The sequence below is a fragment of the Notamacropus eugenii genome, chromosome 1 (assembly GCF_028372415.1).
Source record: "Notamacropus eugenii isolate mMacEug1 chromosome 1, mMacEug1.pri_v2, whole genome shotgun sequence".
In the NCBI taxonomy this organism is placed as follows: domain Eukaryota; kingdom Metazoa; phylum Chordata; class Mammalia; order Diprotodontia; family Macropodidae; genus Notamacropus; species Notamacropus eugenii.
In genome coordinates, this window is record NC_092872.1 from 77,172,518 (window position 1) to 77,200,458 (window position 27,941).

Sequence of the window (27,941 nt, forward strand, 5' to 3'; positions counted from 1 at the left end):
ACCTACAGGTTCTGTGTTTCAAAGTAACAGAAAAGTGAAAACCAGAAAATTATTGGTTGTCTGTAGAATATAAAGCTAAACCAGTACTGTTAAACCAGAAGAGAAAATGTCATCTCTTATTTACATTGCAGATTTAAAACACAGTATCTGTTAAAAGGAAATTGATCAAAGCTAGTAATAGGACCAATAAAACAATACAAATTAAATTTAAAAATACATTTCCAAAATCTAAAATCACTTGAAATACTCAATTCCCAACCCTCCTCCCAGCATCTAGTTTCAACATTCCTTTTAATAAAAAAGAAGACTTCAGTAGTAGAAGACTCAGGTCAGTTAAGGGATCATTTGAAAGTTTGAGGCATACTAACACAATTTTCAAAGGAAATAAATTATATACTTCTATGGGCTGTGGGTTCGGAGCTATGTGTATGTGCGTCTTTCTACTCCACCATCTTGGCTCCGCCCTAAATTTTATACTTCTAAGAATAGAATTTAAAAACAAATTGAATACTTATGTTGGCAAAATCCTATATTATTTTTGAACAACTCAAAAAACTTTGCATTTCAAAGTTACTTCCCCCACCCCGTGAAGTGACACCTTGGTAGTTTTATTACTACAGTACTAAACATGCATGGAATAGTAAAATTTTAAAGTTGAAAGTACTTCAGTGGACATCTAGACTTAAGTCAGATATGGTGGTACATCCCTGTACTCCCAATTGCTTTAGAGGCTGAACCCTGAGGACCTCTGTTCTGAGTTCTGAGCTGCAGTGAGCTATGTCAATGAGATGTCCATGTTAAGTCTGGCATTAATAAAATGAGACCCCAGAAGTGGGGAACCACCAGTTCAGCTAAAGAGGGACAAACCAGCAGAGGTCAGAAATGGAACAGATTAAAGCCCATGTACTTCCAGCCTGAGTGAGATAGGGAGACTCAGTCTTTTAAAAAAGAAAATTAGAAGAATAAAATGAGAAGATATAGTGCTAAATTGAGGAGATGCCAACTTTAAACCAACTGCTGACAGTGAAAAATTGGAAATACATAAAAGAACTGATACTGGTACAGATCATCACTGTTTCCTAAGGAAGTTTAGTAAATCAACTGACACTACTAAAAGGCCAAAAGAATTTAGGAATTCTGACAACCATCAAATGTTTGATCACTTCACCAAGGAGAAGGATGTAGTGGCCAAAAGCAAGACTGATTAAAATAGGAACCTGTTTCTAAAAGGTTATGTAGGAAGACAGTGGAAAATAATTTATAAATGCTGCCTCATAAAACAGAAAGAAGCAGTAGAGGGAAAAACAGGTCTACACAAGATTAATGAGAAAGCCAACTAAACCAGATTATTTTGAGAGTATTTCAGGATGAAAATAAGAGGACTACAAACAGATGAGAAAAGTAAAAAATCTGTAAAAATTCCTCTAAGGTCACATAATCAACCAGATGGCAATTAATTTTCCACAATCTTCTGCAATCCTCCCTCAAAAGCAAATATATATACATACATAAATTCTAGAGAACTTAAGGTAAATTTACAAGATAAGAAAACAGTAAACACCCTTCATGAAATAATATCAAATAGATAAAATATTTAGAATTCCCACTTAAGACAAGTGCAATGTAGATATCCCTAAAGATGCTTAGAATAGGCAGGGACCTGGAAATAAGTAAACATTTCACTTTCCAAATCTAAAAAAAATGATACTGGCTAGACTCATTTTCTTTTCTAAAAAACAAAAAACTCTACTCTCTCCCCAGATCAACTGTAAACTCTTTAAAGGCAGTATCTTATATTTCTCTGTATCTCACATAGCAACCAACACAGTGCTATGCACATAACAAGCACTCAATCAGTATTTCTTGAGTCAATCTTATACCCAACAATGTAAAAATGATCAGAGAATAAAATTTTGTCTTGGTGATCAGAAGATGTTAAAGTGAAAAAGGGCCTTCAGTCATTTGCATTAGAGAAAGCGGAAGTCCAGAAGGAAATACCTCACTGTAAGTCATACAGCTAAATATCAAGCAAGGCCTCAAATTCTGATTTCTGAGTCTTTTGACTTTAAATCCTAAATGTCCTTCCCACTGTGCCACAAACAGTGGTAATGGTGATTGAGTAGTAGGGCCAACCTCATGGCTGAAATATATGTATAAATCTCATCCTAGCTGAAAATTTTGAGATTTGACAGAATATTTCAAAATAACTAAGAAAAGCATTTTGTTAGGTATATTTGAAGCTTTCTGAGAGAAAATAAAGGAAAAGGGAAAATATACTCTTTATAGTATTTATAGCGTAACAAGAGTCAAAGAGGAAGAGATAAAAATTCTAACTTCCTGTAACTGCTTTGATGATCAGGAGAATGGAGAAAGTCCTTAGTTTAAAAGTTACCAATCACCTCTTAAATAATGAAATAAAAATAATGAAACATAGCACAGAAGATTAACTTCAGTAGTTGTCATAACAATCAGATCAAGTTAGAAACTGTAGCCAATCCAATTTTATAGGACAAACTAGATTAGGATCAAAGGACTTTTTACAAAATGAAAAAGACTTTAAAGATGATCTATTCGAATGTGGAAAAACTGGGATACTAATACATTGTTGCTGGAACTGTGAACTAATCCAACCATTTTGGAAAGCAATCTGGAATTATGCTCAAGTTATTAAACTGCCTATGCCCTCTGGCCCGGCAATACCAATACCACTTTGCCAAGGACTCATATGTTTTAAAATATTTATAGCAGATCTCTTTGTGGCAGCAAAGAACTGAAAATTGAGGTGATGCCCATCAGCTGGGGAATAGCTAAACTAGTTGTGGTATATGACTGTGATGGAATACTACTGTGCTATGAGGAATGATGAGCTGGCTGATTTTAGGAAAATATGGAAATGCTTGCAGGAAATAATGAAGACTGAAATGAGAAGGACCGACAGGATGTAGTACACAGTAACAACAATACTGTCTGAAGAATAACTGTGAATGACTACGTTATTTTGAGTATTATAAATGCTAAAATACGTGTATGTATGTATATATATGATATATGCGCGTGTATGTATGTATGTATGTGTGTGTGTATATATATATATATATATGTATATATATATATAAAATACATATCTGTGTTTAATGGCGGTCTTCTCTACTGTGGGGTGGAGAAGAGGGAGGGAAAAAAATTGCATAGCAGAGAGCAAAAGAAAACTAAGAATTAAGCACAGAAATGCAGGGTTGCTTTGAAAATGATGTGTATTATTTATTACCAAGTTTTTCAAGAAAGAAAACAGTGTGAAATGGAGATTCACGGTTTCCTATTGAATCCACTGTTTGTGCTGTACTGTATAAATGGAAAGGTTTTTTTTTTTTGTCTTTAAGTTCCAAATGAATAAATTTTTTAAAAAAGATGATTCATTCTAACTCCTGGTGCCTTTTAAGAGCCCTTCCAGTTCTATAGATGCTATAATACTCTGATCCTTCATTTTACAGAAGAAAGTACAAAGGCTCTGAAAGGATAAATGACCTGACTGAGGTCACAACTTGGTCAGTGGCACAGTCAGGATCTTAAATGTAAGTCTTTTGTCTTTAAACTCAATGTTTTCATTACTCCATTCTATTCAATATACATTTATTAAATACTCATTGTCTCCAAGGCAAAAGGAAACTTAAGAGTATTTATATTTCAACCAAAGAATAGTACCCCTATATAATGTCACATTTTTTTCCAAAAAAATATGATTCAGTGGAATTCTTACCCAAAGTAGAAATAATCGACTGCTTTATAGTTTTATGGTTTTATCAGGTACCTTTTCCTTCCATTTAGAAGATCATAAAGTTGTCCACAGTAGATCTCATAAAAACTAATCCACACAGAGAGGTCTCTCCTTGGCTGGGCTAGGTCTATTTGCCTAAAGATGTCTTCAGCAGCGAGAGCATAGAGGCCTGGGTTTTGATGAGTGCCTATCATGGTGTAAGTCTTTCCAGCCCCTGTCTGACCATATGCAAAGCAAGTGGCATTTCCTCTGTGAAAAGAATGATTAATTAGTACTTGAATTTGACTCATTTCTGCATATTATTAGACTACTAACCTGCATATAAATAACAAAAAATGAACGAGGCACACGAAATGTCTTTACAGAGTGGCTTATACTGTAAATGTTCCAGGAGGGATAAGAGTTACAAGGCACATTGATTTACAGAAACAATGCAGTTTAAAGCATAACAAAGAAGAGAGAAACAAAGATCTGACTCAACCGACAACCAACACCCACTCACTGAGCTCCCATCATGGACCCAAAATGGGCACTGATATATAGAAGAAAGAAATGGATCTGGCTAGGGGTGCAGGGGTGAGGGACCTGACAAATCTGTTCTCTGAGGTTGGAATTTGTCCAAGGGCTGCACTTGAGGATCTAGGGGGAGGCTCCCAAACCCTGGCTGGGGACATAAGATTCATGCACAGGAAATGAGTATGAATAAAATGAAAGAGAACCAAAATGCTAAATTCTGTGATGCTGCTTTTCGATAATCATAGTTTAATATGAGCTAGAATATTTGGGGAAGACTTCATGGAGAAGGAACAACTTGGGTCTAGGCCTTTATGGATTGGTAGGATTTGACAAGATGGAGACAAAGGTCAATCCAGGCAAAATGGGAACCAGAATCAGGGCCTCAGAGATCAGAATGAGCATGAGACACAATACAGAGGTTGGTCTTACGTTCATGTCAGAAGTAACGGAAAGTAAGATTAGATAATTAAGATGGGGCAAAATTCTAAAAAGGTTTACAATGTCTAGCAGGGAATTTGAAAGCTGATAGGTAATATGAGCCTTTGCATAAATAGCATGATGCAGCACCTACCTGCAGCAAAAGAAAGAAGGTAGAAATCGACCTGAAGCTAGGGAAGGAGGCTAAAGAAAGCAACGGAAGATATGAAAAAGTAAAACGGCCACAGTCGCTGGACAAAACATTTTCTTCACAACCTTGTGAGATGGGAAGGGCATGTATTATTATCCCCATTTTGAAGATGGGGAAATTGAGGCCTAGAGAAGAAATTTCCAAAGCTATATACCTAATAAATGGCAAGACCAACATTAGATCCCCAATCTTTTGACTCCAAGTTCAATGTTCTTTTCACTACACTGTATTTAAGATTAGCCACCTTCTTAAGGACAGGGATCATTGTCTTTTCTGTATCTACAGTATCTAGTATGTATATACATATATATAGTGTATATATATACTATAGGATCTAGTATGGTGTTCAGTAAACAGTAGGTACTCAATAAACTGCGAAGGTGAGAGAAATGTAGATATAAGAACTGAAAATATACAGGAAGAAAGACAAGAGAGGTATATGAAAAACAAAAGTCAAGTTAGGAAGGAAAGATAGTGTCAAAAGAAGAACAAAGAAGTTTTTTTTAATGTCCACAACAAATTCAGAATTGCTTTAAGGGTACAAACTGATTTATCTTCCTTATATACAGTCATGAGAAAGGTTCCTGCTAATGCTCTCCATAATAAGCCTGACTGAAGTAGTTCTCCCCACCCTACCACTACATAGCAGTGCCTAATGTGATACTATCGAGTATAACGCAATTTAGATAAATCCCAACTCATTTTATTAATCCATGTTCCTAAATTCTCCTCCCTCTAGAGAACTGTTAGATAAGAAATGCAGAACTGAAAGACTATATATAAAATTTTCATCTACTTAAGACTTTAGTAAATTTTTAAACATTATTATTGTACTTATTAAATAGTCTCTGTTTGTGCTCTCATGAATACCCAATGCCTGATTATGGAAATCTTAATTTCAACTACAACAAAGATACATAATCCTAACTATCAACATATCAAATTAAATACAGCCAGATGTTAAAACTTTAAACTCTCAGTTCTCTGAAAAATTATGCTCTTTAGAACAACCTCTATTTTCTTACTGTACAGAGAATAAAAATCACTCATGCATGAGGAATAATGTAAATTTCTAGGCACTAAGTCCTACAAATATTGATATTACATTTTCCCCATATAACTTAATTTAAATAATCATTAAATTAAAATACAGTAGATAGAAAATTCTTAATTCATGTTTCATTCCACCTGAAAAATACAAACAGGATTCATATAGAAAAACAATGTGAAAAGAAAAGAGAAATAAAGGACTATCTTACCCTTGAAAAATATGCTGAATCAGTGGGTGAGTGGTCTTCATGTATACATCTTGATTGGTACATGTCTCACCAAAGACTTCATCAAAATAAAAAACATGCTGAAAAATAAATTTTATTTTTATAGAAAATAGAGTGGATTTTCTTTAAACTAAAATGACTCACAATAATGATAACTAACCCACAGGCAGAATAAGCAACCAGAAGCTATCAGATGACAGTATCTTCTTTTTCTCAGTTTCACTGCTTATATACAATAGCAATTAATGTGTGTATTTTTAACAAGGAGGACAGAAAAAGGGATATTTTGTGCTTGAGCACAAGAGTAAACAGAATTTCCCAGAGGATCCTAGACATAGAATCTTAATCCTTTTGGGCTATATCTCTACGGGTCAGCTGTGATAAACATTCTAAACAAAAGGGATTCCTGGTGAAGATCCCAGCTTACATTACTTAGGCATCAAACCCAAGACACCTTAAGAATCTGGAACATGTTGTCAATTAACAGGTTAAGCCAGGAGTAAAAATCATGCGACGATTCATCAAAATGATGTGCCCGACAGTGTCAGCAGCCCTTTTATTTCCCACCCCCAAAAGAAAGTCAAGAAATTCCAAAGGATCTGATGCTGGAGAGACTAGACAAGGATGAGAAAGAAGAATTGCAGGAAGGGGATGGATTCTCGGACAAACTTTAAAGGACACAATGGACATGTAGCTTCAGTGATGAAGGAGAGAAGAGCATTCCAAACAGAGCAAGACAAATTCTCAGAAAGGCTCATTTGAATTCTTGTAACACTGCTCAGTCAACAGCATTTTTTCCAATTAATTTTTTTTTCTATTTTCATTGAGCACTGAAATAAAGGGACATTCCAAGATGCTTCCAGGGATAGGTACTGATAAGTCTCCAGATTTCAGAAGGCTGACAATTGCAAATGTGTCAATGGATCTGCAATGTGGGGGGCCCTAGGATGGAAATGGCAAAGAAGTAAATTTAAGCTTGCCATAAGGAAACATACCCTGACAATCAGAGCTATCCAAAAACTGACCGTGCCACCTCATGAAGTAGAGAGTTTACCCTAACTTGAAGTTTTGAAGAAAAGCCTGAAGCTCATTGTCAGGTATGTTGATAGAGGGGCAGCTAAGTGCTACAGTGGATACAGCTTAGACACAGGAAGTCCTGGGTTCGAATCTCTTTGCAGACATTTACTACCCAGGGCAAGTCACTTACGCTATTTGCTTCAGTTTCCTTATCTGTAAAACGTACATAATAACAGTACCTACCTCCCAGAGTTACAGTGAGGACCAAATGACATTTGTAAAATGCTTAGTAAATCTTAAAGTGCTATATAAACGCAAACTATTATTACGATAATGACAATTAGAAGTGATAGTAATTCCTGCTCTGGTATCTGCTGGATGAGATGGTTTCTGAGATTCCTTCCAAGTCTGAAAGCCTGTGATTGCTGTGCATGGGGTTGGGAGTGGGGAGATACAGCTACGTCACAAAGTAAGCCTCAAAGTCTTATCCCAGGGCCTGTGGCTCGGAAATTCTGTGTTCTCAAAGGCTGTTCTGGAGGAGTGCAAGTACCAGTCAGTTTTGTCAAGTTGGAAAGATTGCAAAGTTGTGTCTAGTTAACCAGAGAATATACGTCTGTCATCTAAAAACCAGATTAATTAAGTACAGAAAGGCTCATCACCAGAAGGTCAGCTACTACATGATAAATTTTTGTCCAACACTTTATTCTCTTTTTTACATACAATTCTTCAAGAGAGTGTTACACTGGAATTGAAATTTGCTAAATGAAGATAGAGGGAAAGTCTGGGGTGAAAAAGTACATTTTGCAATTACAAAGAAATGTATCACAATTGTAAAAAGGCTAGAAAAGAACTCTAGATAGAATGACAAGGAAAGCTGTGAATTTTTCACTGTTTCAAAAAATATTTTTGTTTTTCATGCACTTGATACCTAAGCAAGGATAATAAATGATTATTTATGGAAACTGTTTTATGTAAATTTAATGAAATTAAATAATAAAATAATGCTATATAATAAAATATCAATAAATTATTTTATTTATGAGATAAAAGACAAAAATAAAATTTGAAAACTCAGAAAAATCAAAAGAAGAAAGTGAACAAGCATGGAAACTTAAAAATAACTTCTGCTCTCTCCTTTTTCAGAGTGTGGGGCAAATTTTTCTCCCTCCTTCTACCATTATATATAAATTACTTGGGAGTTATGAAGCTAACATATTAGGAAAGGAACCATTAATTAAAAGAATAAATATTTTAAATATTAACAAAATTTTCATAATTATTTTCTTTGATGAAATGGAAAGATTCAGAAATCAGGTTAAGGAAAACTTTTAACTGTATTTTAGACTCTGATAATGATGTCAGAGTACAGTAAAATTTAGGAATAAGCAAAATTGTGCATATGTATAATCTAATGTAGACTCAAATGAACAATATCTGCAATCTTTAAGAAAATTAAATTAATCCACTCTAAATAGTTGCATTTACCTCTTCCAGCAAGAATGAAAATAAAACATGAAAAAAGAATGGATTTTAAATACTTTGTTTATTCATTAAACAAACACATTTCACAATTAAAATTCTTTTAGTGCCTCTTTTCTGCCTTTCTTTTCAAGAAATAAAAAGCAAAGAAAACTTACTTAGTGTTTCTTGACAGCTGAGAATTCTAAACTATGCTGGTATAAAGTATAACAGCACTGAACTCAACAACTGCAGGTATTCAATAAATACTGACTGGTGATAGTGAACAGGAAGAAATAACGCTCTTGAGCCTAGGACAATGACAGAAAAATACAAAAGAAAAATGTTGCTTGACAGAATTACTGCAAATAAGGAATGGTATCATCTGAAGTCACTCAGCACTACAGACGTCTTCTGCAGATGACGGTCACACAGTATTTATGCTGATGGTTAGAGAAAGTGGCCAAACTGGTTTAATCATTCTAGCCATCTTCAAAATAAGTAATGATTGCTGAAGCATAATTGGGCATGCAGAGATTAGCTAATAATTTTGTGCACAGAGAACCAGTCAGTTTCTTTGAGAAAAACAGAAAAGTCCAATTTTTGTAGCCAAGGTGAGGAAATAAAGAATAGAAATCTGAGTTCAAAGAGGGGAAAGAAAAATTATGATAAAATAATCTGGCTTATGTGGGAAGGAAGCTATGTAAATAAAATATAGTCAGTTTTAAAATAATAGAGAATAGATTTATTTATAGCTTTTTCTCATCTACTATCCATCTGATTTTTAGGTCAATTAGGGGGAACCTGGAATAAATGCTGTGGGATTGAGTATACAAAGGCATAAGGAGTGGGGAGGGGAGAAGGCAAATTGTGAAATGATTTATATTAACATCCTACATTTTTGTTATGTATTGTGCAATAATGTAAAAGTACTTCTACACCACCCAAAAGAGTTATCAAAGAGGGTTCCAGTTAACCTGAAGCAAGTGCCAATAAACTGAGAATTTTACCATTTGATTAGCTTTGAGTTCTTAAGATCATTTTGGCAAGAAACTGGAACTTCCCCATCCCATACTCAAGGTATTTATTTAAAGTCTGTGTTGGACGTGAAATCCTTGATGGAATCTCATCAGTGACTGTGGATTTAATTATTATCTCTCTGCCTATGATTCTCAGATATACTTATCTAGCTCTAACCTCTCTCCTGACTTCTAGTTTCACATCTCCATGTCACCATTGGACATCTCAAATCGGTTATTTCCTGGGCATCTTAATAAACACAATGCGTCCAAAACTAAACTCATTATCTTTCCTCCCTAAGGCCCCCCATTTTCTATCTTTCCTATTACTGTGGAGGATACTACCATTTTTCCCAATCAACCACCCCCCCAAGTTAGGTGTCATTAATTAGCTCCTCCCCCATCCCATATATCCAATCTATTGTGAAAGTCTGTTTGATTTTACCTTCGTAGCATCTCTCACAACACTCCCCAATACTCCCCTTCTCTCCTACGACACTGTCACTACCCTAGTATAGGTCCTTATTACCTCAAGGCTGGACTATTGCAATGGCTGGCAGGTTTATCTCCCTACCTCAAGTCTCTCCCCACTCTATCTTCATTAAGCTGTCAAAGTGATCTTTCTAAAGCATATTACTGATCATGTCATCCCACAACAATCAACTCTAATGGCTCCATATTATTTCTAGGAACAAATTAGAAAATCCCCCGTTTGGCATTCAAAACCTTTCATAGACTGGCCTCCTCCCATGTTTCCAGTCTTCTTTTAGCTTACTCACCCCAACATGTTCTATAATCCAGTGATACTGGCCTACTTGCAGTTCCTTGCAAAAGACACTCCATCTCCAACTCTATATTCTTACTGGCTGCCTGTCATGCTTGGCATTCTTTCTCTCCTTATTTCCTCCTTCTGGATTCTCTGGTTTCAAGTCCCACTTAAAATCCTACCTTCTACAGGAAGCCTTGCCCAATCCTCCCTAATGCTGTGCCTTTCCTCTATTGATCATCCCCAATTTATCCTGTATAGATCTCATTTGTTCAGAGTTGTTTTCATGTCACTTCTCCCATTAGACTGTGAAGTTCTTGAGAGAGAGATGATTTCTTGCTTTCCCTTTTATTCCCAGAATGGAGCACAATGCCTGACACGGTGTTTAATAAATGCTTGTTGACAATCCAGATGATACCTCTGTGATTTGTTGTACTGATATCTTCAATTTGCTTGTAAAAAAGAACTAAGGCACAGAGAGGCTGACTTGCCCAAGGTCTGATAAATACTGAACCTGCAACTGAACTCACAGGCTGCTACTTTTAGCCTGAAAAGGGGGAAATCTTATGGGGTAGAGGGCGAGAAACAAGGGGGACTTTAGAATATGTGAAAGTAGTATGAGAATACTTTCTGAGTAGCAAGAGAAAACTCTAACAACTAAAGTCGAAAAATGGAACCTGCTATTTTGTGATATTATGATTTGTGATACTCTTTAATGGACCTATTTAAAGAAAACTATGTTTCAGGAAGGGTGTGGAGGATACTCTTCCATTACATAGTAAGGTTCAATCTCTCAAGTCTCTTTCAATAAGATTCTAAGATATTCTAATAAAAAGATCAAAGTTGACTTTCTTTACAACACAAATGCAAATCTGGTTCAAAATTTAAAATGTAGCATCATACCTGTAGAATATACTGGGTAAGGTCAACCGCCTCCTTCTTTTCATAGACAAGTAAAGTTTCTTTATCTTCTACAGTAATAATGTTAACTTCTCCACGCCTTTCTTCCTTCATGCCCAAAGGGCGTTTCCGTACGCATACTCTGATTTTCTCAGTTTCAGTCCAAACATTATCCTTTTCTGAGATATTCTCTCTGAAACAAGTTTCAAAATGATTTTTATTAAAAAGAAAATGTTGAAGTTAACACAAAAGTATAATTAATTGTAAATTTAGTAATTCTATTATTAAATGGTCCCATTAGATTTTTGTCACCTTGCACATGTTTAAGAATGATTGACTGGTAGTTCTGATGAAGATGATTAATGCTATCTCTAAGTACAGAGCATCCAGAGGTCTTAGGGCAGTTTTAAGCTTTAATAAGCATTAAAGCTTATTAAATAATAATTAATTTTTGTGTTTTAAGCTTTAGTAAGTATTAAAGCTTATTAACTAATAATTAATACTTTAATTAATAACTAATAATACTTTAACTAGTAATTAATAAACTTTAATCCTTACTAAAGCTTAAAACTGCACTAAAACTTCTGGACTACTCTGTATTTGTTACTGCGTAGAAGTGCAAAACTTAAGATATTATCATAAAGGTGAAAACTGCTTTCGTTTCTGCTTAACAACTAAGTTTGTCTGTAAATGTGCTTAAATGTCATCTCCCACTTATTCTTAATTTAGTGTTAATTACTGATTTTGGTGCAATTCCTGACAAAGTACTAACACTACCGAATAAAAATTTTACTATTTAGTTGCTCAGTCTCTTGGCAATAAAGATCTTCTTAAGATAATAGATTTTGAATTAAGGGAATTAGAGGTAGAGTTCTTTCTGCCAAGCTTTTGATTGCGGATATTCTTTAGGTTTAATACAATTCATTTTGACTAATCTTTTGAACCTGGTGAAAAGTCTTTCTGCATTCCCAACTTTTAAAAGTCCCAATTCACATTTTATCTTCCTCATTATCCAATTATTTCCATGAATTTACTCTTTTCCTGACCGTTTTTCTAATTCTTTTCCATATAAAGTGACCAAACTTGTTGAAATAGGTAGAACAGTACTGAATATCAATTTTCTGTCCCTCTTTGTGTCACCTTAAATGTTCTTTTTTTGATACAATTTGTCATTCATTAGATCCTGCTTCTTCCATCCTTCTTTCTTTCCTTTTATATTACACAGTATTTGCCACACTTATTTGCTAGACCAACGGCCCCAATTTTAGGTTTCTAAGGAGATTTCATAATTGGTTCCATCTTCCTCCACTACTTGGTTCTACATTATAATCAAACACATCTTTCTGGTTCTATCAAGCTGTTTGGTTCGATACACCAATTTAATACCCCTCACCTTAACAAAAAGCATAAAACAAATAAGAAGCATAAAACAAAACAAGGGTAGTGGATATGAAATCCTGTTTGAAACTATGGGCCAATTTATTTTTGCACAGAAGTTTATTTTAAAAGAGATTTTTATGCAAATTGAACTAACTTGAGGTACCATACCTCACACTTATCAGACTGGGTAACATGACAGAAAAGGAAAACAATAAATGTTAGATGGGCAGTGGTTAAACACCAATGAACATGTTGGTGGAGTTGTGAACTGATCCAACCATTCTAGGAAGCCATATTGAACTGTGTTCAAAGGGCTCTAAAACCACGCATACCCTTTGAGCCAGTAATACTACAACTGGGTTTGCATTACAAAGAGATCAAAAAAAGGGGAAAGGACCTATATGTACAAAAATATTTATAGCAGCTCTTTTTATAGAGGTAAAAAACTGGACATTGAGGGGATGCCCATTAGCTGGGGAATGACTTACCAAACTATGCTATATGAGTGTAATGGAATATTACTGTGCTATAAGAAATGACAAGCAGGATGATTTCAGAAAAACCTGGAAAGACTTAGATGAACTGATGCAAAGTGAAGTGAGCAGAAACAGGAAAGCATTGTATACAGTGACAGCAAACTGTATGATGACTTAGCTCTTCTCAGCAATACAATGATTCAAGATAATTCCAAAGGACTCATGATGAAAAATGCTATCCACCTTCAGAGAAAGAAATGATGGAAAGTGAATGTAGAACAAAGCATACAATTTTTCACTTTCTGTATTTTTTCATGGATTTTTTTCCTTTGAGTTTGAGTCTTCTTTTACAGTGTGACTAATATGACAATATGCTTTACATGACTGAACATATATAATCAATAAAAAATTGCTTACTGTCTCAGGGACAAGGGAGGTGGGGAAGGGAGGAAGAAAATTTTGAACTCAAAAATTTTAAAAAATAAATGTTAAAAACTGTCTTTACATGTAGCCAGGGAAAAAATAAAATATTATTTAAAGAAAAAAAGTAATTTTTAGAATCTATTTTCTATGATACTGTTAAGGAGGGGAAAATGGTTATTCTTGCTTCATGTTACACCTTGACAGACCTTATTTTTAAGTTCTAACTTTAAGCAAATGTGAAAAGAACACATTCACATCATACAGTTGATAAAAGTGACTGCACTCTTTATTTTCATTAACAATGACTGTTATCCCAGGGCTGGAATAGCACTGGGTGCCTTCAATGAGGGCTATGCTGTAGGCAAGCTGTACAAAGGACTATTTTAAATAAGTGCTATTAGTTATTTACTTTTATAAGTGCTAAATCCCATACAGTAATTTTAAAAGTGATAAATTAATATCCTAAGAAAAACTGTTCTGTATGTGGCTTGACTCTTTCACTGTAGAAGGCCACCAGGTAATTCTTCCACTCATTTCACAGTTCTGCCCTGTGTGCACAATCATACCTGGGTTGTGCTTTGCTGAACAACAGAAGGAGTCCCAAGTCAAGAACGAGAGAAGCTGAACAAAAATACAGCCAAAGGTGTGCTGTTGCTAGCTTGTGCAGGCTCCAGAGTCAACAGAGAAATTTATCAGTGTGAGGACTTATACCTTCGAAATCAGCAAATGCTACAATCAGGGTTTGATTTATCATTTTATGAACTGTTCAGACTTAAGAAAGCAATGGAAAAAATGTTAACAATGCCGATTAAACTAAAAAGTGTTATGTCCTCTATATTTGGAGAGTCAATTTTTAAACATTTACCAGCATACCACTGCATACAGCCTATACTTTGTAGATTCTAGCTAGCAGCTACCCAATATAATTTTCACTGATCTGGAAAATCCTAATATTTAATGAATGCCTTCTTCCCAAAGAAATTTTTATTTTATCAATACACCTATTTGTTGCTTCATTTCTATATCACAACATTAACAGAAAATAAGAAAGTAAAATAATACAATAAAACAATCCATTAACAGAAAATTAGTAATAAAAACAATCCATAGCACTTTATAATTTGTGAACTACTGGACCTTGCTTGGAGAATGGTATCTTTCTTACACTCCTAAAGAAAAGAACTGTGCTTGCCTTCAGCTAGCCCAAAGAAAAATAAATCAAAATGAATGATTACCTGACATGAGAATGAGGGACTCCATAATTATATCCAGAAATGTGAGTGACTCTTTGTATGGTAGGGACCTCAATATCCCCCAAAAGTATAGAAAGGTTATTTGGTGAAAACAATGCGGCATTGTTTGTTTCTGTTTGCACACTCGTATCAGCAGCTGCAGCATTAGGAGCTCTTGGCTCTTTACTGTACTGGGTATCACCTGGCAGAATATACTCCAACATATCTACTAAACTGGGTTTATGTTCAGCTGAACAGAAGTCTGACAGACTACAAGTATCAAATGCAAAATCCTCAGCTGTCTGGTCTTTTTTGTCAACAAAAGCATCAAAGCACAGTTGCCTTCGAGGTCCTGATCTGGTTCCTTGATGGACATGGAGGTTACTTGTTGGAAGATCTTGCTGGGTGCTGTGAGGGGTTTTATCTTCTTCCTGCATGATTTGAATGATTTTAATAAGTTGAAAGAGGCGCTTACGGTCATTCATATTGTGGACTCCCAATTTGGAGTAGTCTTTCATTGTGACTTTAGCCAATTCATCTATTTTTTGAAGGCCAAAGGCAGCAAAATGAGGGTAATATTTTCCAAGTTCTGCTTCACAAAGACATTCATACAAGCATGATGCCATTACTGTACGTTGATAGATTTTAACTGTGGAGAGAGAAAAGGAAACCATCCCCATTAGACACAGCATAGTACATAATGTTTAACAACACAAACCACACATACTTACAAAAAGTGTATTATACCTTCCCAAGATTTCAACAGATATGACTCTTGTGAAATGGTCTGTTAATCTGTTCACTGCTGAGAGATGATTTGTATAGCAAATAGAATTTGGGAAAAAGATACAATTTGCTCATTTGCAACCTTCAGTTAGACATGTGTGTGGATACATACACACACAGATTTATGTCCATAGCCAGAGGTCACTTACTTGTTCCTGAATACTTGCACTTGCAAGTGCTATCCAAAGAATGCCATGAAGTACTGAAACTGTCCCCTCAGCAACTGAACGTAACATGCCTAATTTTAGATGTTCAACTGAATGTCAAGGCGTGTGGTCCAACTGTTCCCCCCGATTAATGAACAAAGGGATGAGAATCCTTTTAAAGCAGAGAACAAAATTAAATAGTAGAAAACAAGTGGATTTTTTAACTCACTTAAATGCTTCTGTGGATGCTGTAGAAGGAATTCTGTGTATGTGGAGGGGTCCAAGAAGGCGCTAAAGTAGATAACCTCTAAGTAAGCTTTCACTACATATATTAAAAAAAAAAAATCTATGATTCTATTATCCACCATATCTTTAACCCATGGAGCTGGAATCTTGTAAATTACACTAGCCAGCTAAGTATCAGTGCACCTGGCACTTCGTTAGGATGTCAAAGGATCTATGATTTCATCAGTCACTGGGGTACTCCCCATAATCATGCAGATCACAAACCTTACATACCTTAGCAGAACTTCTAAATGTGCTGCTATGTACCCCACCACCTCCCACCATTACCTTATGGCCAACTACCTGGAGACAGCAAGGCTGATTCCCAAACCGACACAGAATCTACGGTCAGGTCCAAACTCACATACTTAAAGCCTTTTCATTCTGGTCAGGCAGGCCAGAATTTGTGCTCCACTGAGGTGACCTTCAAGAACCCAGGCTTGCCTTTGCAGCTGGTGAGGTATTAGAGAAAGACTTTAGTGGATGAGCACAACGATAAGTACTCAGTAACAAAAGCCCTACACCAATAACAAAATCAGTTATAATCAGCTCAAGTGTCTAAGAAATGGGGAGTGGCTTAAGTGAGGTGTGGTATGTAAGTATTACTACTCTGTAAGAAATTATAAATATGGAAACTAGAAATAAATATGGGATGAAATAATGCAAAATAAAGAACCAAAAGATAATACTCATTACATATAACTATGTAAATAATAAGGTCAAATCCAGACAAATGAACATAAAATAAAAAGACATTCCAAAAGGGACACAGAAACAAATTGAGCTATTTTCACAGAATCATAGAACTTCAGGGCTAGAAAGGATCTGAGAGACCATTTGGTCCAACCATATCTGAACAGGAATATCCTCTATCCTCTACAACATCCTACAACACCCTACAAGTGGTCACCCGGCCTTTGCTTGAATATTTTAATCTGAGGAACCACGGCTTCCAAAGGCAACTCATTCCACTTTTGAACAATTCCAAGTGTTGGGAAGTTTTTCCTTACACCAAGACTAAATCTACTTCTCTGTAACTTCTAATCGATGCCCCTAGATCTGCCTTCGGGGGCCAAATAGAACAAATTACTTCCCCTTTCAAAGGGAATACTTTAACATATCTATCACATCAACCCCATCTTCTCCCCAGTCTTCAGTCTTCTCTTACTACTCTATCACCAGCTCCTCTAACAGGTCTGTGTTGCATGACCTCAAGACCTTTCATTTTAGCTAGATACTTCATCTGCCTCTAGCTATTACTCCCCAGCTAAGAAAGTCCTTTCTAATTTGTACTCAGAACTAAACACAATACTGCAGATGTGATTGGGACATCATGAAAGGGTAATTTTCTCCTTAGGCCTTTAACCTCATTAAAGTTAATATGCACTTAAAACCCTCCTGTAAACAATACAAGTTTGTGGTCATTGTTGGTTGTTAAATTTGTAATAGATAAACAAAAAGTAAATAAAAACATCACAATACCAATTTTCAAACATATCCTCATTCCGCAGATGGTAAAACTGAATGAACTAGGGAAAATAAAAAGCAACTGTGCAATTCTGTTTCTAAAATAACTGCTTACTGATCAATTACCTACTATTCTGGGAAGTCTAGGTGTCATTTAAAGTAGGGTTTAGGTAATGAGGAATAGGCTGGCTTTCCTCTTCCATATGTGGCACAATGATCTTTGAAAGCCAGAAGTAGTTGGGTGAGTCATCATGCCTCTGATTACATACCTGGGCTTCTAGATGTTTTCTCAATGTCATGTAGCTATCATATACGTTCAAAAATCAAACAAAAACAACCATCACCATTGCTAACAACTAATTCTTTCTCTGCTTCTTTCATATAAATCTTCCCAAAATAATGGAAAAGCTCATTTGGAAATTATAGTAACTTTGTTATAATTAATTTTTTCAATGATCAAGCACTTATTTTTATCAAGTATTTATGTATGTATGTATGTACTTGTGTATTTATTTATTTTTAACAAATGTGCATAGTCAAGCAAAACAAATTCCCACTGCTGGCCATGTCCAAAAATGTGTGTCAGGAAACAGGTAGCATTCTTCACCATCGGTCCTCTGGAGTCACGGTCAATCATTACATTTACAGCAATTTTCTAAAAATATCTTTATTATTGATTAAACATATGCCAGAGACTAGACAAAAGAGAAGCATAAACCATGAAACTCAATAATCCAGGGCTCTATAAACTAGGAAGCACAAATCACTTAGGAAAGAACTATTTGATAAAAACTGGAAAGCATTCTGGCAGATAATAAGCTTAGACCAATACCTTGAGCTACATTCCACAATACATTCTAAACAGTATGATAGCTTAATATTAAAGATCATATAACTCTCACAGCTGTGAGTAGGAAATATAGTCTTAACCAAACAAGAAATAGAGCCAATTTGTGTGTGTGTGTGTGTGTGTGTGTGTGTGTGTGTGTGTGTGTGTGTGAGAGAGAGAGAGAGAGAGAGAGAGGGAACTAATTAACTGAATAACTTCATCACAGACAAAATAAATACATCTAGGATAAGAAAGGATCGAATGAGAAAAAAACATTTTGTATCAAATTTCTGAGTCTTTCTATCTTTCCCAGGCTGGAATACTAATTCTGACTGCAAATAAAGCTTGGCCTGCTTGTTTCCAGTCAGGTCAGTCTGCCCCTCCTAATGCCACCTGGTGGCTCCGGGAGCACAGACACCTGATCAGCTTTAGCCCTCCTGCAGCTCACATGATCTACCAACCTCACACTCTCCAGAAGCAAAGATTATAGGCATGCACTTCCACAACTGGCCCAATTCTTGGAATCATTAAGATGTTACGCCAAGACAGAAAACAAAATTTAAAAGCACCAGTAAGTGTATGATTTGTTTTACTGGCAAAAGACTGGAATTACCCAGTTGCTATTTAATTACTGGACAAATTTCACTGTCACCTGGGCCCCATCACAGAGTGAGTCAGTGACTCTATTATAATAAAGCCACATTAAGGAAGAGCAGGCATCATGTTGATGGGTCATCCAAGAAAAATAGGGGATAGTTGAATATGAAATTTTTTTAAATGGAAAGTAGGACAGGCACAGGAGGGTCAGTCATACTTTTAGGTATGCCAAAAACTGGGTGAGAGTGATCTAATATAGCTGCTGACAACTGGGAAACAACTGTTGATGACTGAACATGCTGGCATGTAATAGCAAGCAGTAAAGCTACCCAATCTCTTTACTACAAATAACACACACACACACACACACACACACACACACACACACACAGAGCAAAAAATCCATCAGAACTTTCAACAAAAAGGAGTTGGCTTTCCATTACCATACAATATGTGGCCAAAATAATTTGTGTAGCTTAGTCACATTTGTACTTATAAAGACTAGGAACATTATAAATTAAAAAGAACTACCACTGTCATTCTTACTCCAGGTCTAATACCTATACTCTTAAGCACTTAAAGGTAACACATATATAAGTTCTGAGATGAACAATTTCAAATACAGAGAACTCAACTAAGACTGTTCTGCCACAACTCAAAAGTTTGAATTCCATGAAATAGATGCATTTCAATTTAACTTATTAAAAACAAACAACAAGACCAAAGCAGCTAGGTAGAGCTGAAAGTCTCAGTCACAGCCTGAGAAGGGGTAACAGCACAGGGTCCATCTGCACTGGCTACAGACTGATTTCATGCAATAGTGGCTGGGTTGCAATCTGGAGTGTGAGCAACTCAGCCCAGGGACAAGGAACTGCACAGCCCAGGCACCATTCAGCTTTGAGAAAGACCCTCTATTCCACAGCCCATCGGTGCAAAAACTCAGTTTGAAAACATCCAGTAGATAAGTAATACTAGGAAAGTTTTCTATGAGCAGATTTCCAATTCAATTCAACAATTTATTTTTTAAATAATATTTTACTTTCCCCCAGTTAAATGTAAAGACAATTTTTAACATTCATTAAAAAAAATTTTTTGAATTCCAAATTTTCTCTCTTCCTCCTTTACCTCTCTCTTCCCTGGGACATTACACAATTTGATAGAGGTTATATATGTTCAATGATGCAATACATATTACCATGTTAATTATGAATTCAACAAATTATTAAATACCTACTATGTTACAAGTTCTTGTGCTAAGCTTTGGTGGTACAAAACTAGTTATGAAAAAGGCTGCCTTGGCCTCAGAGGATGGAGAGCTGGCCTAACTGTCAAGAAAACCTGGGTTCAAGTCCCACCTTGGACTGGCTGGGTGACCTTGGTCATACCATTTAACTTTCTGTTAGTTTCGGGCAATTCTGACATTCTCAGTTGCACAAAGCTGCATTGGTACAGAAAGTTGCATCACTCAGGTATCCCCATAGCAATGAAATAATGTCTTTTTTAAAATTATTATTTTATTTACTTAACTTTTAACATTCATTTTCACAAAATTTTGGGTTCCAAATTTTCTCCCCATTTCTCCCCTCCCCTCACCCCAAAACGCCAAGCATTCTAATTGCCCCTATCACCAATCTGCCCTCTCCTCTAACATCCCTCCCTTCCCTTGTCCCCATCTTCTCTTTTGTCCTGTAGGGCCAGGTAACTTTCTATATCTCATTACCTGTATTTCTTATTTCCTAGTAGCAAGAACAATACTCAACAGTTGTTGCTAAAACTTTGACTTCCAACTTCTCTTCATCCCTCCCTCCCCTCCCATTCCCTTTGGGAAGGCAAGCAATTCAATATAGGTCATATCTGTGTAATTTTGCAAATAACTTCCATGATAGTCATGTTGTGTAAGACTAACTATATTTCCCTCCATCCCATCCTGCCCCCCATTGCTTCTATTCTCTCTTTTGATCCTGTCCCTCCCCAAGAGTGTTGACTTTAAATTGCTCCCTCCTCCCATTGCCCTCCCTTCCATCATCCCCCCCCACCCTGCTTATCCCCTTCTCCCCAACTTTCCTGAATTGTAAGATAGGTTTTCATACCAAAATGAGTGTGCATTTTATTCCTTCCTTTAGTTGAATGTGATGAGAGTAAGCTTCATGTTTGTTCTCTCACCTCCCCTCTTTTTCCCTCCACTGAAAAGTCTTTCACTTGCCTCTTTTATGAGATAATTTGCCCCATTCCATTTCTCCCTTTCTCCTCCCAATATATTTCTCTCTCACTGCTTAATTTCATTTTTTAAAGATATGATCCCATCCTATTCAATTCACTCTGTGCTGTTTGTCTCTCTCTGTGTGTGTAATCCTACCAACTACCCAGATACTGAAAAGTTTCAAGAGTTACAAATATTGTCTTTCCATGTAGGAATGTAAACAGTTCAACTTTAGTAAGTCCTTTATGACTTCTCTTTGCTGTTTACCTTTTCATGCTTCTCTTCATTCTTGTGTTTGAAGGTCAAATTTTCTTTTCAGCTCTGGTCTTTTCATCAAGAATGCTTGAAAGTCCTCTATTTCATTGAAAGACAATTTTTTCCCCTGAAGTATTATACTCAGTTTTGCTGGGTAGGTGATTCTTGGTTTTAGTCCTAGTTCCTTTGACTTCTGGAATATCCTATTCCACACCCTTCGATCCCTTAATGTAGAAGCTGCTAGATCTTGTGTTATCCTGATTGTATTTCTACAATACTTGAATTGTTTCTTTCTAGCTGCTTGCAATATTTTCTCCTTGACCAGAGAACTTTGGAATTTGGCCACAATGTTCCTAGGAGTTTCTCATTTTGGATCTCTTTCAGGAGGTGATTGGTGGATTATTTCAATATTTATTTTGCCATCTGGTTCTAGAATCTCAGGGCAGTTTTCCTTGATAATTTCATGAAAGATGATGTCTAGGCTCTTTTTTTGATCATGGCTTTCAGGTAGTCCCATAATTTTTAAATTTTCTCTCCTGGATCTATTTTTCAGGTCAGTTGTTTTTCCAATGAGATATTTCACATTATCTTCCATTTTTCATTCTTTTGGTTTTGTTTTGTGATTTCTTGGTTTCTCATAAAGTCATTAGCTTCTATCTGTTCCATTCTAATTTTAAAAGAACTATTTTCTTCAGTGAGCTTTTGGACCTTTCCATTTGGCTAATTCTGCTTTTTAAAGCATTCTTCTCCTCATTGGCTTTTTGAACCTCTTTTGCCAATTGAGTTAGCCTATTTTTCAAGGTGTTATTTTCTTCAGCATTTTTTTGGGTCTCCTTTAGCAAGGTGTTGCCCTGCTTTTCATGCTTTTCTTGCATCTCATTTCTCTTCCCAGTTTTTCCTCCACCTCTCTAACTTGATTTTCAAAATTCTTTATGAGCTCTTCCATGGCCTGAGCCCATTGAATATTTATTTTGGATGTTTGGGATACAGAAGCCTTGACTTCTATGTCTTTCCCTAATGGTAAGCATTGTTGTTCCTCATCTGAAAGGATGGGAGGAGATATCTGTTCACCAAGAAAGTAATCTTTATGGTCTTATTTTTTTTCCCTTTTTTGGGCATTTTCCCAACCAATTACTTGACTTTTGGGTCCTTTGTCAAGACTAGGGTATACTCTGGGAATCTGTGAGATCTCAGTTCCTCCAAGGTGGCACGTGTACTGGTTTGGACGCAGAAACGGATTTTTATGCCCAGAATCTTGGCATTTACGTCTCCGCAGCCACCTGGCCTCCAGTTCCCAAGTCAGCACTGGGGGCTGATTTTCAGATAAGCTGGATGGGCAGGGCCACCATTCAGTGTGAGATAAAAGACCAGCTCAGCCAGAGCCTCCACCCAGGGCTGAGGTAAGACTCAGCTCTTCAGTGCCCCCAGGGGTTTTTACACTCCAACAATACCAGCTGCTGTGCTGCCTCTGTGGCCGCTACCTGCTGCTGGAGCTATGGGAAGGCCCTTCTCCCTTCCTGGTCAGCTGATACAACCCTGTCACTGACCTTTGGCACCTGTGGGTTGAGGGATCTGAGGACCCCCTGCTGGGACTGGAGATTCCGTCCCCGAGGTGTCCTCCTCCTGCAGTCTCCTCGCACTGCGCCCCTCAGCCAAGGCTGGGCTGGGCTCCGTGCTCAGGCACAACTGATGTTTCCGTGGGCCTTTCAGGTCACCGTGGGCTGGAAATCTCCTCCACTCTGTTGTTTTTCACTTCTGCTGCTCCAAAATTTGTTGAGAGTCCCTCTCTACAGGTATTTTATGGGCTGTCAGGGGAGACCCTGCATAAATGTGTCTTTCCAGTCCGCCATCTTGGCTCCGCCCCCCAAAATCATGTCTTAACAACAAAAAAAGATAGGAAACAAACCTTGCTCTATAAAAAATTGATTTATAATGTAATAGGGAAGAGACATATACAAATAGGAAACTGTACAAAATAACAAAGCCAAAAGAGCAAGGGAAAACTGAACTGATACATGCAAAAGAAGAGTCTGGGCAAAGTGTGATAAAAATGTCAAGGGGAAAAATCACTTTTAACTGGTGAGGTGGAGAGAAGACAAAGAAAGGTGGGCTTCCTTCAGGGAGCAGGCAACATCAGAACTGGGCCTTTAAGAGCGACTGGGTCAGGTTCAGGGAATTCTATGAACAAAGGCCTATAGGGAAGCAAAGGCAAGATAAGACTAGAGAAGAACAGTTTCATTTGACTAGAATGTAAAGCATGTGAAAGAGTAGCATGAGCTAACACTATTAAGGTAATTCCACTAGAGATAGATTATGGAAGGCTTTGGTCACCAAAATGAGGAATTTACACTTTATTTCATAAGCAATGAGGAATCACCCATAATTTTAATGGGAGAAATGATCAAAACAGTTTATAAGATACTTCAGGCAACAGTGGGAAGGGTGCACTGGAGGGGGAGTATGCTAGAGACAGGAAGACCAGTAGGAAGGCTATTTTAATAGTCTAGGAGACAAGAAGTGAGGGCCTGAACTAAAGTAATTCCACAAGCAGAATCCACTCATATTCAATGCCACAAATATGCAGAGTTCTTCGTGACAAATTCAGAACCATCATGGTCTCAGCTGTTGGAATGAGTCAGAAATAGGGTCTTGAATGAAGTCCAGCTGGCTGCAATTCAACTTTGCTAATCCTGAAAGGGAGAATGGACTTAAGGATATAGTATTGTGTACTTTTATGTAAAAACTAGGGATTTACTCAGATTTTTAAATGATGATAAGATACAGTGTGAGAAATGAGCCCAACTAACAAGCCCTCAACTGTGAGCAACATGCTCACCTTAAGCAAAAACCAAGACTTGTGAAATCAGGAAAGCTTTATTAATCTTTACGTTCATTACCCTTGAATGAATGGGTAGCTCCCAAGGAAGGCTACTTTGTTCAGACCAAAGTAAGCTCTTTATGCTGTTTCAGGTTTGAACTTGGCACCTCACCATCTATCGGCCAGGTGAGGCCTTCTGACCATGTCACTTCATATTCTCCCCTCTGATAGGCTTTCCCTGAAACAGCTCATCAAGCTTGTGCACAGACCTTTAATCTGACAACTCTGATCACTTAAAGCTGGGAATTTTAACTTGTGGAAACAGAATTTTTTCCTTGTTTCCCACAAACAGCAAATCATTTCCTACCACTATGCATCTCCCAACTGCCATTTCTAATAAACCTGGTAAGAACTAAATTATGTGTCCTCAGACAACTGCTTTATATACTGTTCTAACAGCTGTTGTTGGATAGAAAAATGAGAATCAGACAAAAGAATCAGAGGTCCATAAGTATATGTATACTAATATTCCTTCCTGAGCCCATCCCCACCACCTCTACCTGTTGAAGTTCACCCTTAAAAGCCCAGCTCAGATGCTTTCTCTTCCCTATTGAAAACTGAAGCCCAAGCTCCTTTCTTTCATCCTGACCCCCACCAGTTAAGATGGTTTTTCCCTCTTGAAATTTTTCACTGAACTATGTAATCCACCAAGGTCATCTGGTTCATATGTGTTAGAGGTGGGACCTGAACTCGGGTCTTGACAATAAGGACAGGCTGCCTTTTTCCTAACTATTTTTATACCACTGAAGCTGAACACAGGATCCGAGTCAATGATAATTTTACAGAAAAGAAATATTGTTCTTTCTTGACAACTCAAATGCAAATTGAAAAGTGCTACAATATTAAAGACCAGTAGGTATTGGGTACTATGTACATTACAAGATAGATAGATGAGCATATAGACTATGGGAGACCCTGAGAGGATGACAGATGGCAACACTTACAATGGAAACATTTAATGAAATATGTATACTAGACAATGATGACTTGCTTATGAAAAGATCTGTAAAGAACAAGGACATGTATGACCAAAAAAAGGGATGGAGTTATATATCAAGGCTACGGCAAAATAGATCACTGCTTGAGACTTCTACTGGCATACATGAAATATTAAAAGAACCAGGTGGCCTCCAGTAAAAATAAGAAATTTTTTAAAGACCTGTAGTGCATTGGATAGATTCTCTATCTAAGATTAAGAGAAAAATATGGAAAGAATTACAAAAGATTTGAAAACTTGGAGGTATAACAATCAGAACCAACCCACACTGGTGAGATCATAGATCCAAGTATACAATTACAAGGCAGAACTAAGCCAAAATCAGAGTTAAGCAAAGGCCCAAATTCATGGTTTTGCAGGCCTCTGAGTCAGAAAGATCTGGGTTCAAACCCTGCCTTTGACAAATGCAGGCTGTGTGACCCTGGACAACTCACTTAACTTCTCAGTGCTCTGGGCGATTCGCTGAGATTATGAGTTGCAGACAAAGTACTAGACTGCTTGGTAGGAGTTTTCTCATGTTGGAGTTTCCCATATCAATAAATTACAAGTCTGGTTGAAAAAGAAAAAGGTTTATGTGGTGTAATTTCTGGAAGGTAACTTTCTCAGGTCTGAAAAAGAAATCTTATAATCATTATTATAATGGGTTTTCCAGAGTTCTGTCATTGACTTAAATGACATCTGGTGAAAGGAGGAATTCTTTAACACTTAAGAGTCAGTCCTTGAAGATATAAGAAACCAGTAACTTGCAGAGAAGTTATAGCTCTTAAGAGCTGGAAAGAACCTTAAAGTTTATCAAAAACCATAAAATCTTAGTGCAAGCTAAATGGCATTAGGTTTTTGGGCTACCATATCACACACGTGACACATACTGAGTTTGTAGTCCATTAAATCTTAGATCTCATCCACATGGAGAGCTGTCAAGCCATATCTTCCATCTTATAATTCTGAAATAGATTATTTTTTTTAAAAAAGGAAGCCATTAAAACATCCTTATTAAGCTCCATTTTACTAGTTTTATCCAAACATTCTAGCTAAAAATATTTTGGCGGATTCTCTGTCAGGCAGCATGTTCACTTTTCCATGTACATCTGCAATTTGATAAACGTGCAATCTATCCAAGTCAACAGATATAATTGTTAACCAACACATGGCCAAGCAAAGATTCTTAAGGAATTCCACTAGGGACTTGCCTTCATATTTAACATCTAACCACAAATAACTATTCTTTAGGTCTGATCATTCTACCAGTTCTGGATCCACTAATGGTATTCATGTCTTCCCATGTTTCTCCATCTTCTCCAGAACAGCATGAAAAGCATGAAAGCTTGCCAAATCATTCACTAAAATTTAGTTAAAATAAATCTACAGCATTCCCTTGATCTGCCAGGCTATAATGACCAATGTGGCACCCTTCTCCTGCAAATCCTTCAAGATGCCAGAGCTCGTACCTTTTGAACACCTACAGGCTTAATCCTCTTCCAGACTTAGGGACCATTCAGGCCCTTGGGCAGAGAAAATAGAAGAATCTATGGATCTATGCTGGGCAGATCAGCATCATGCCATTCTTACTGCTGGGCCCCCTTTGACTTATTATTGACACAACCTCTTCATCCTGTAAGGTCTCATCAGCCCTGGTAATCCTCCTCATCACTACCCTCTGCCTCTGATTGGAGGGTAGGACCAAGAACTCCAATTTTCCATTTAAGGAGAGATATCTTTTCATTTCTCACACTACTTTGGAACGTCTTTGACGGACCTTCCCCCTTCTCTCTTTCATGTTTAGTCTTCCTCCATTAGATTGCAAACTCCCTAATGGCAGGGATTGCTTTTTTTTTTATTGACTATTAGTGAATCTAACCCTTCATTAGTAACAGAGCTTTACTTTTGTTCCTTTGGACTTCAATCTTTATTTTAATATGCCCTAATCCAAAAGGCAGCATCCTATAGTGAAAATAGCACTGGATTAGGATTTAGATGACCTGAGTTCAAGTTCTGACTCTCAAGCAACAATAAGCAAGCGAAATAGCTTCTACAGACCTCAGTTTCCTCATCTATGAAATGAGGGGGTTGAATTACAATGAACTCTAAAATCCCCTCCACTTCTCTCTAAATCTATGACCTTATCAAATAAATCCCTGTCTATTATGACTATTAAGTGATTACACTTAACTGGTATGCCAGTTCCCCAAGTATCAAGGCCCTCCACTGTTCTTATCCCAAGTCTAGCCCTTGAACCCAGGTCTCACACCTACATTACATGTAGTGCTAACTGGCTAGCACTGACTATGTACTTCCCTGGACCTCTGCCTTGCTCATTGTCAGATTTTCCTGCTATTCCACACACTTGTTTGGATTACCTCTGAAGCCTTTCCAGATCTTCTACCCTGCTCTAGTTTCCAAGTTGCCACCCATCCTAGTCTGGTGTGCCCTGCCCTGCTGCAAATCAAGATTCTGGTCCAACATAGACCAGTCTGAACTTTATGTAGTAGACAATAAAAAGCCATCGAAGGTTTCTGAGCAAGGGAGTAACATGATCGCAGCGATTACTCCTGTTGCACTACTATTAAGTTTGTATGACTTCTTACAATATTCTCACAATATTTATTTTTCCATTCATAAAATGACAATTGTGTCTAT

General features: G+C 36.9%; 1 protein-coding gene across 4 annotated transcripts in view; it reads right to left on the bottom strand.

Annotated features, from left to right (window-relative positions):
- Window positions 1–27,941, bottom strand: part of KIF24 (kinesin family member 24) — a 64,805-nt gene that overhangs the window by 23,944 nt on the left and 12,920 nt on the right. For 3 of the 4 annotated variants that reach the window (XM_072606182.1, XM_072606177.1, XM_072606189.1), the window contains exons 2-5: window positions 14,868–15,513; window positions 11,357–11,546; window positions 6,176–6,273; window positions 3,806–4,021 (exon numbers count right to left, since the gene is read on the bottom strand). In XM_072606182.1, the coding sequence (XP_072462283.1) occupies window positions 3,806–4,021; window positions 6,176–6,273; window positions 11,357–11,546; window positions 14,868–15,490 (1,127 nt within the window). In that variant the 5' untranslated portion in view covers window positions 15,491–15,513. Of the gene's footprint in view, window positions 1–3,805; window positions 4,022–6,175; window positions 6,274–11,356; window positions 11,547–14,867; window positions 15,514–16,384; window positions 16,558–27,941 lie in introns of those variants that run through there. The other variant, XM_072606200.1, reaches the window with a different exon arrangement.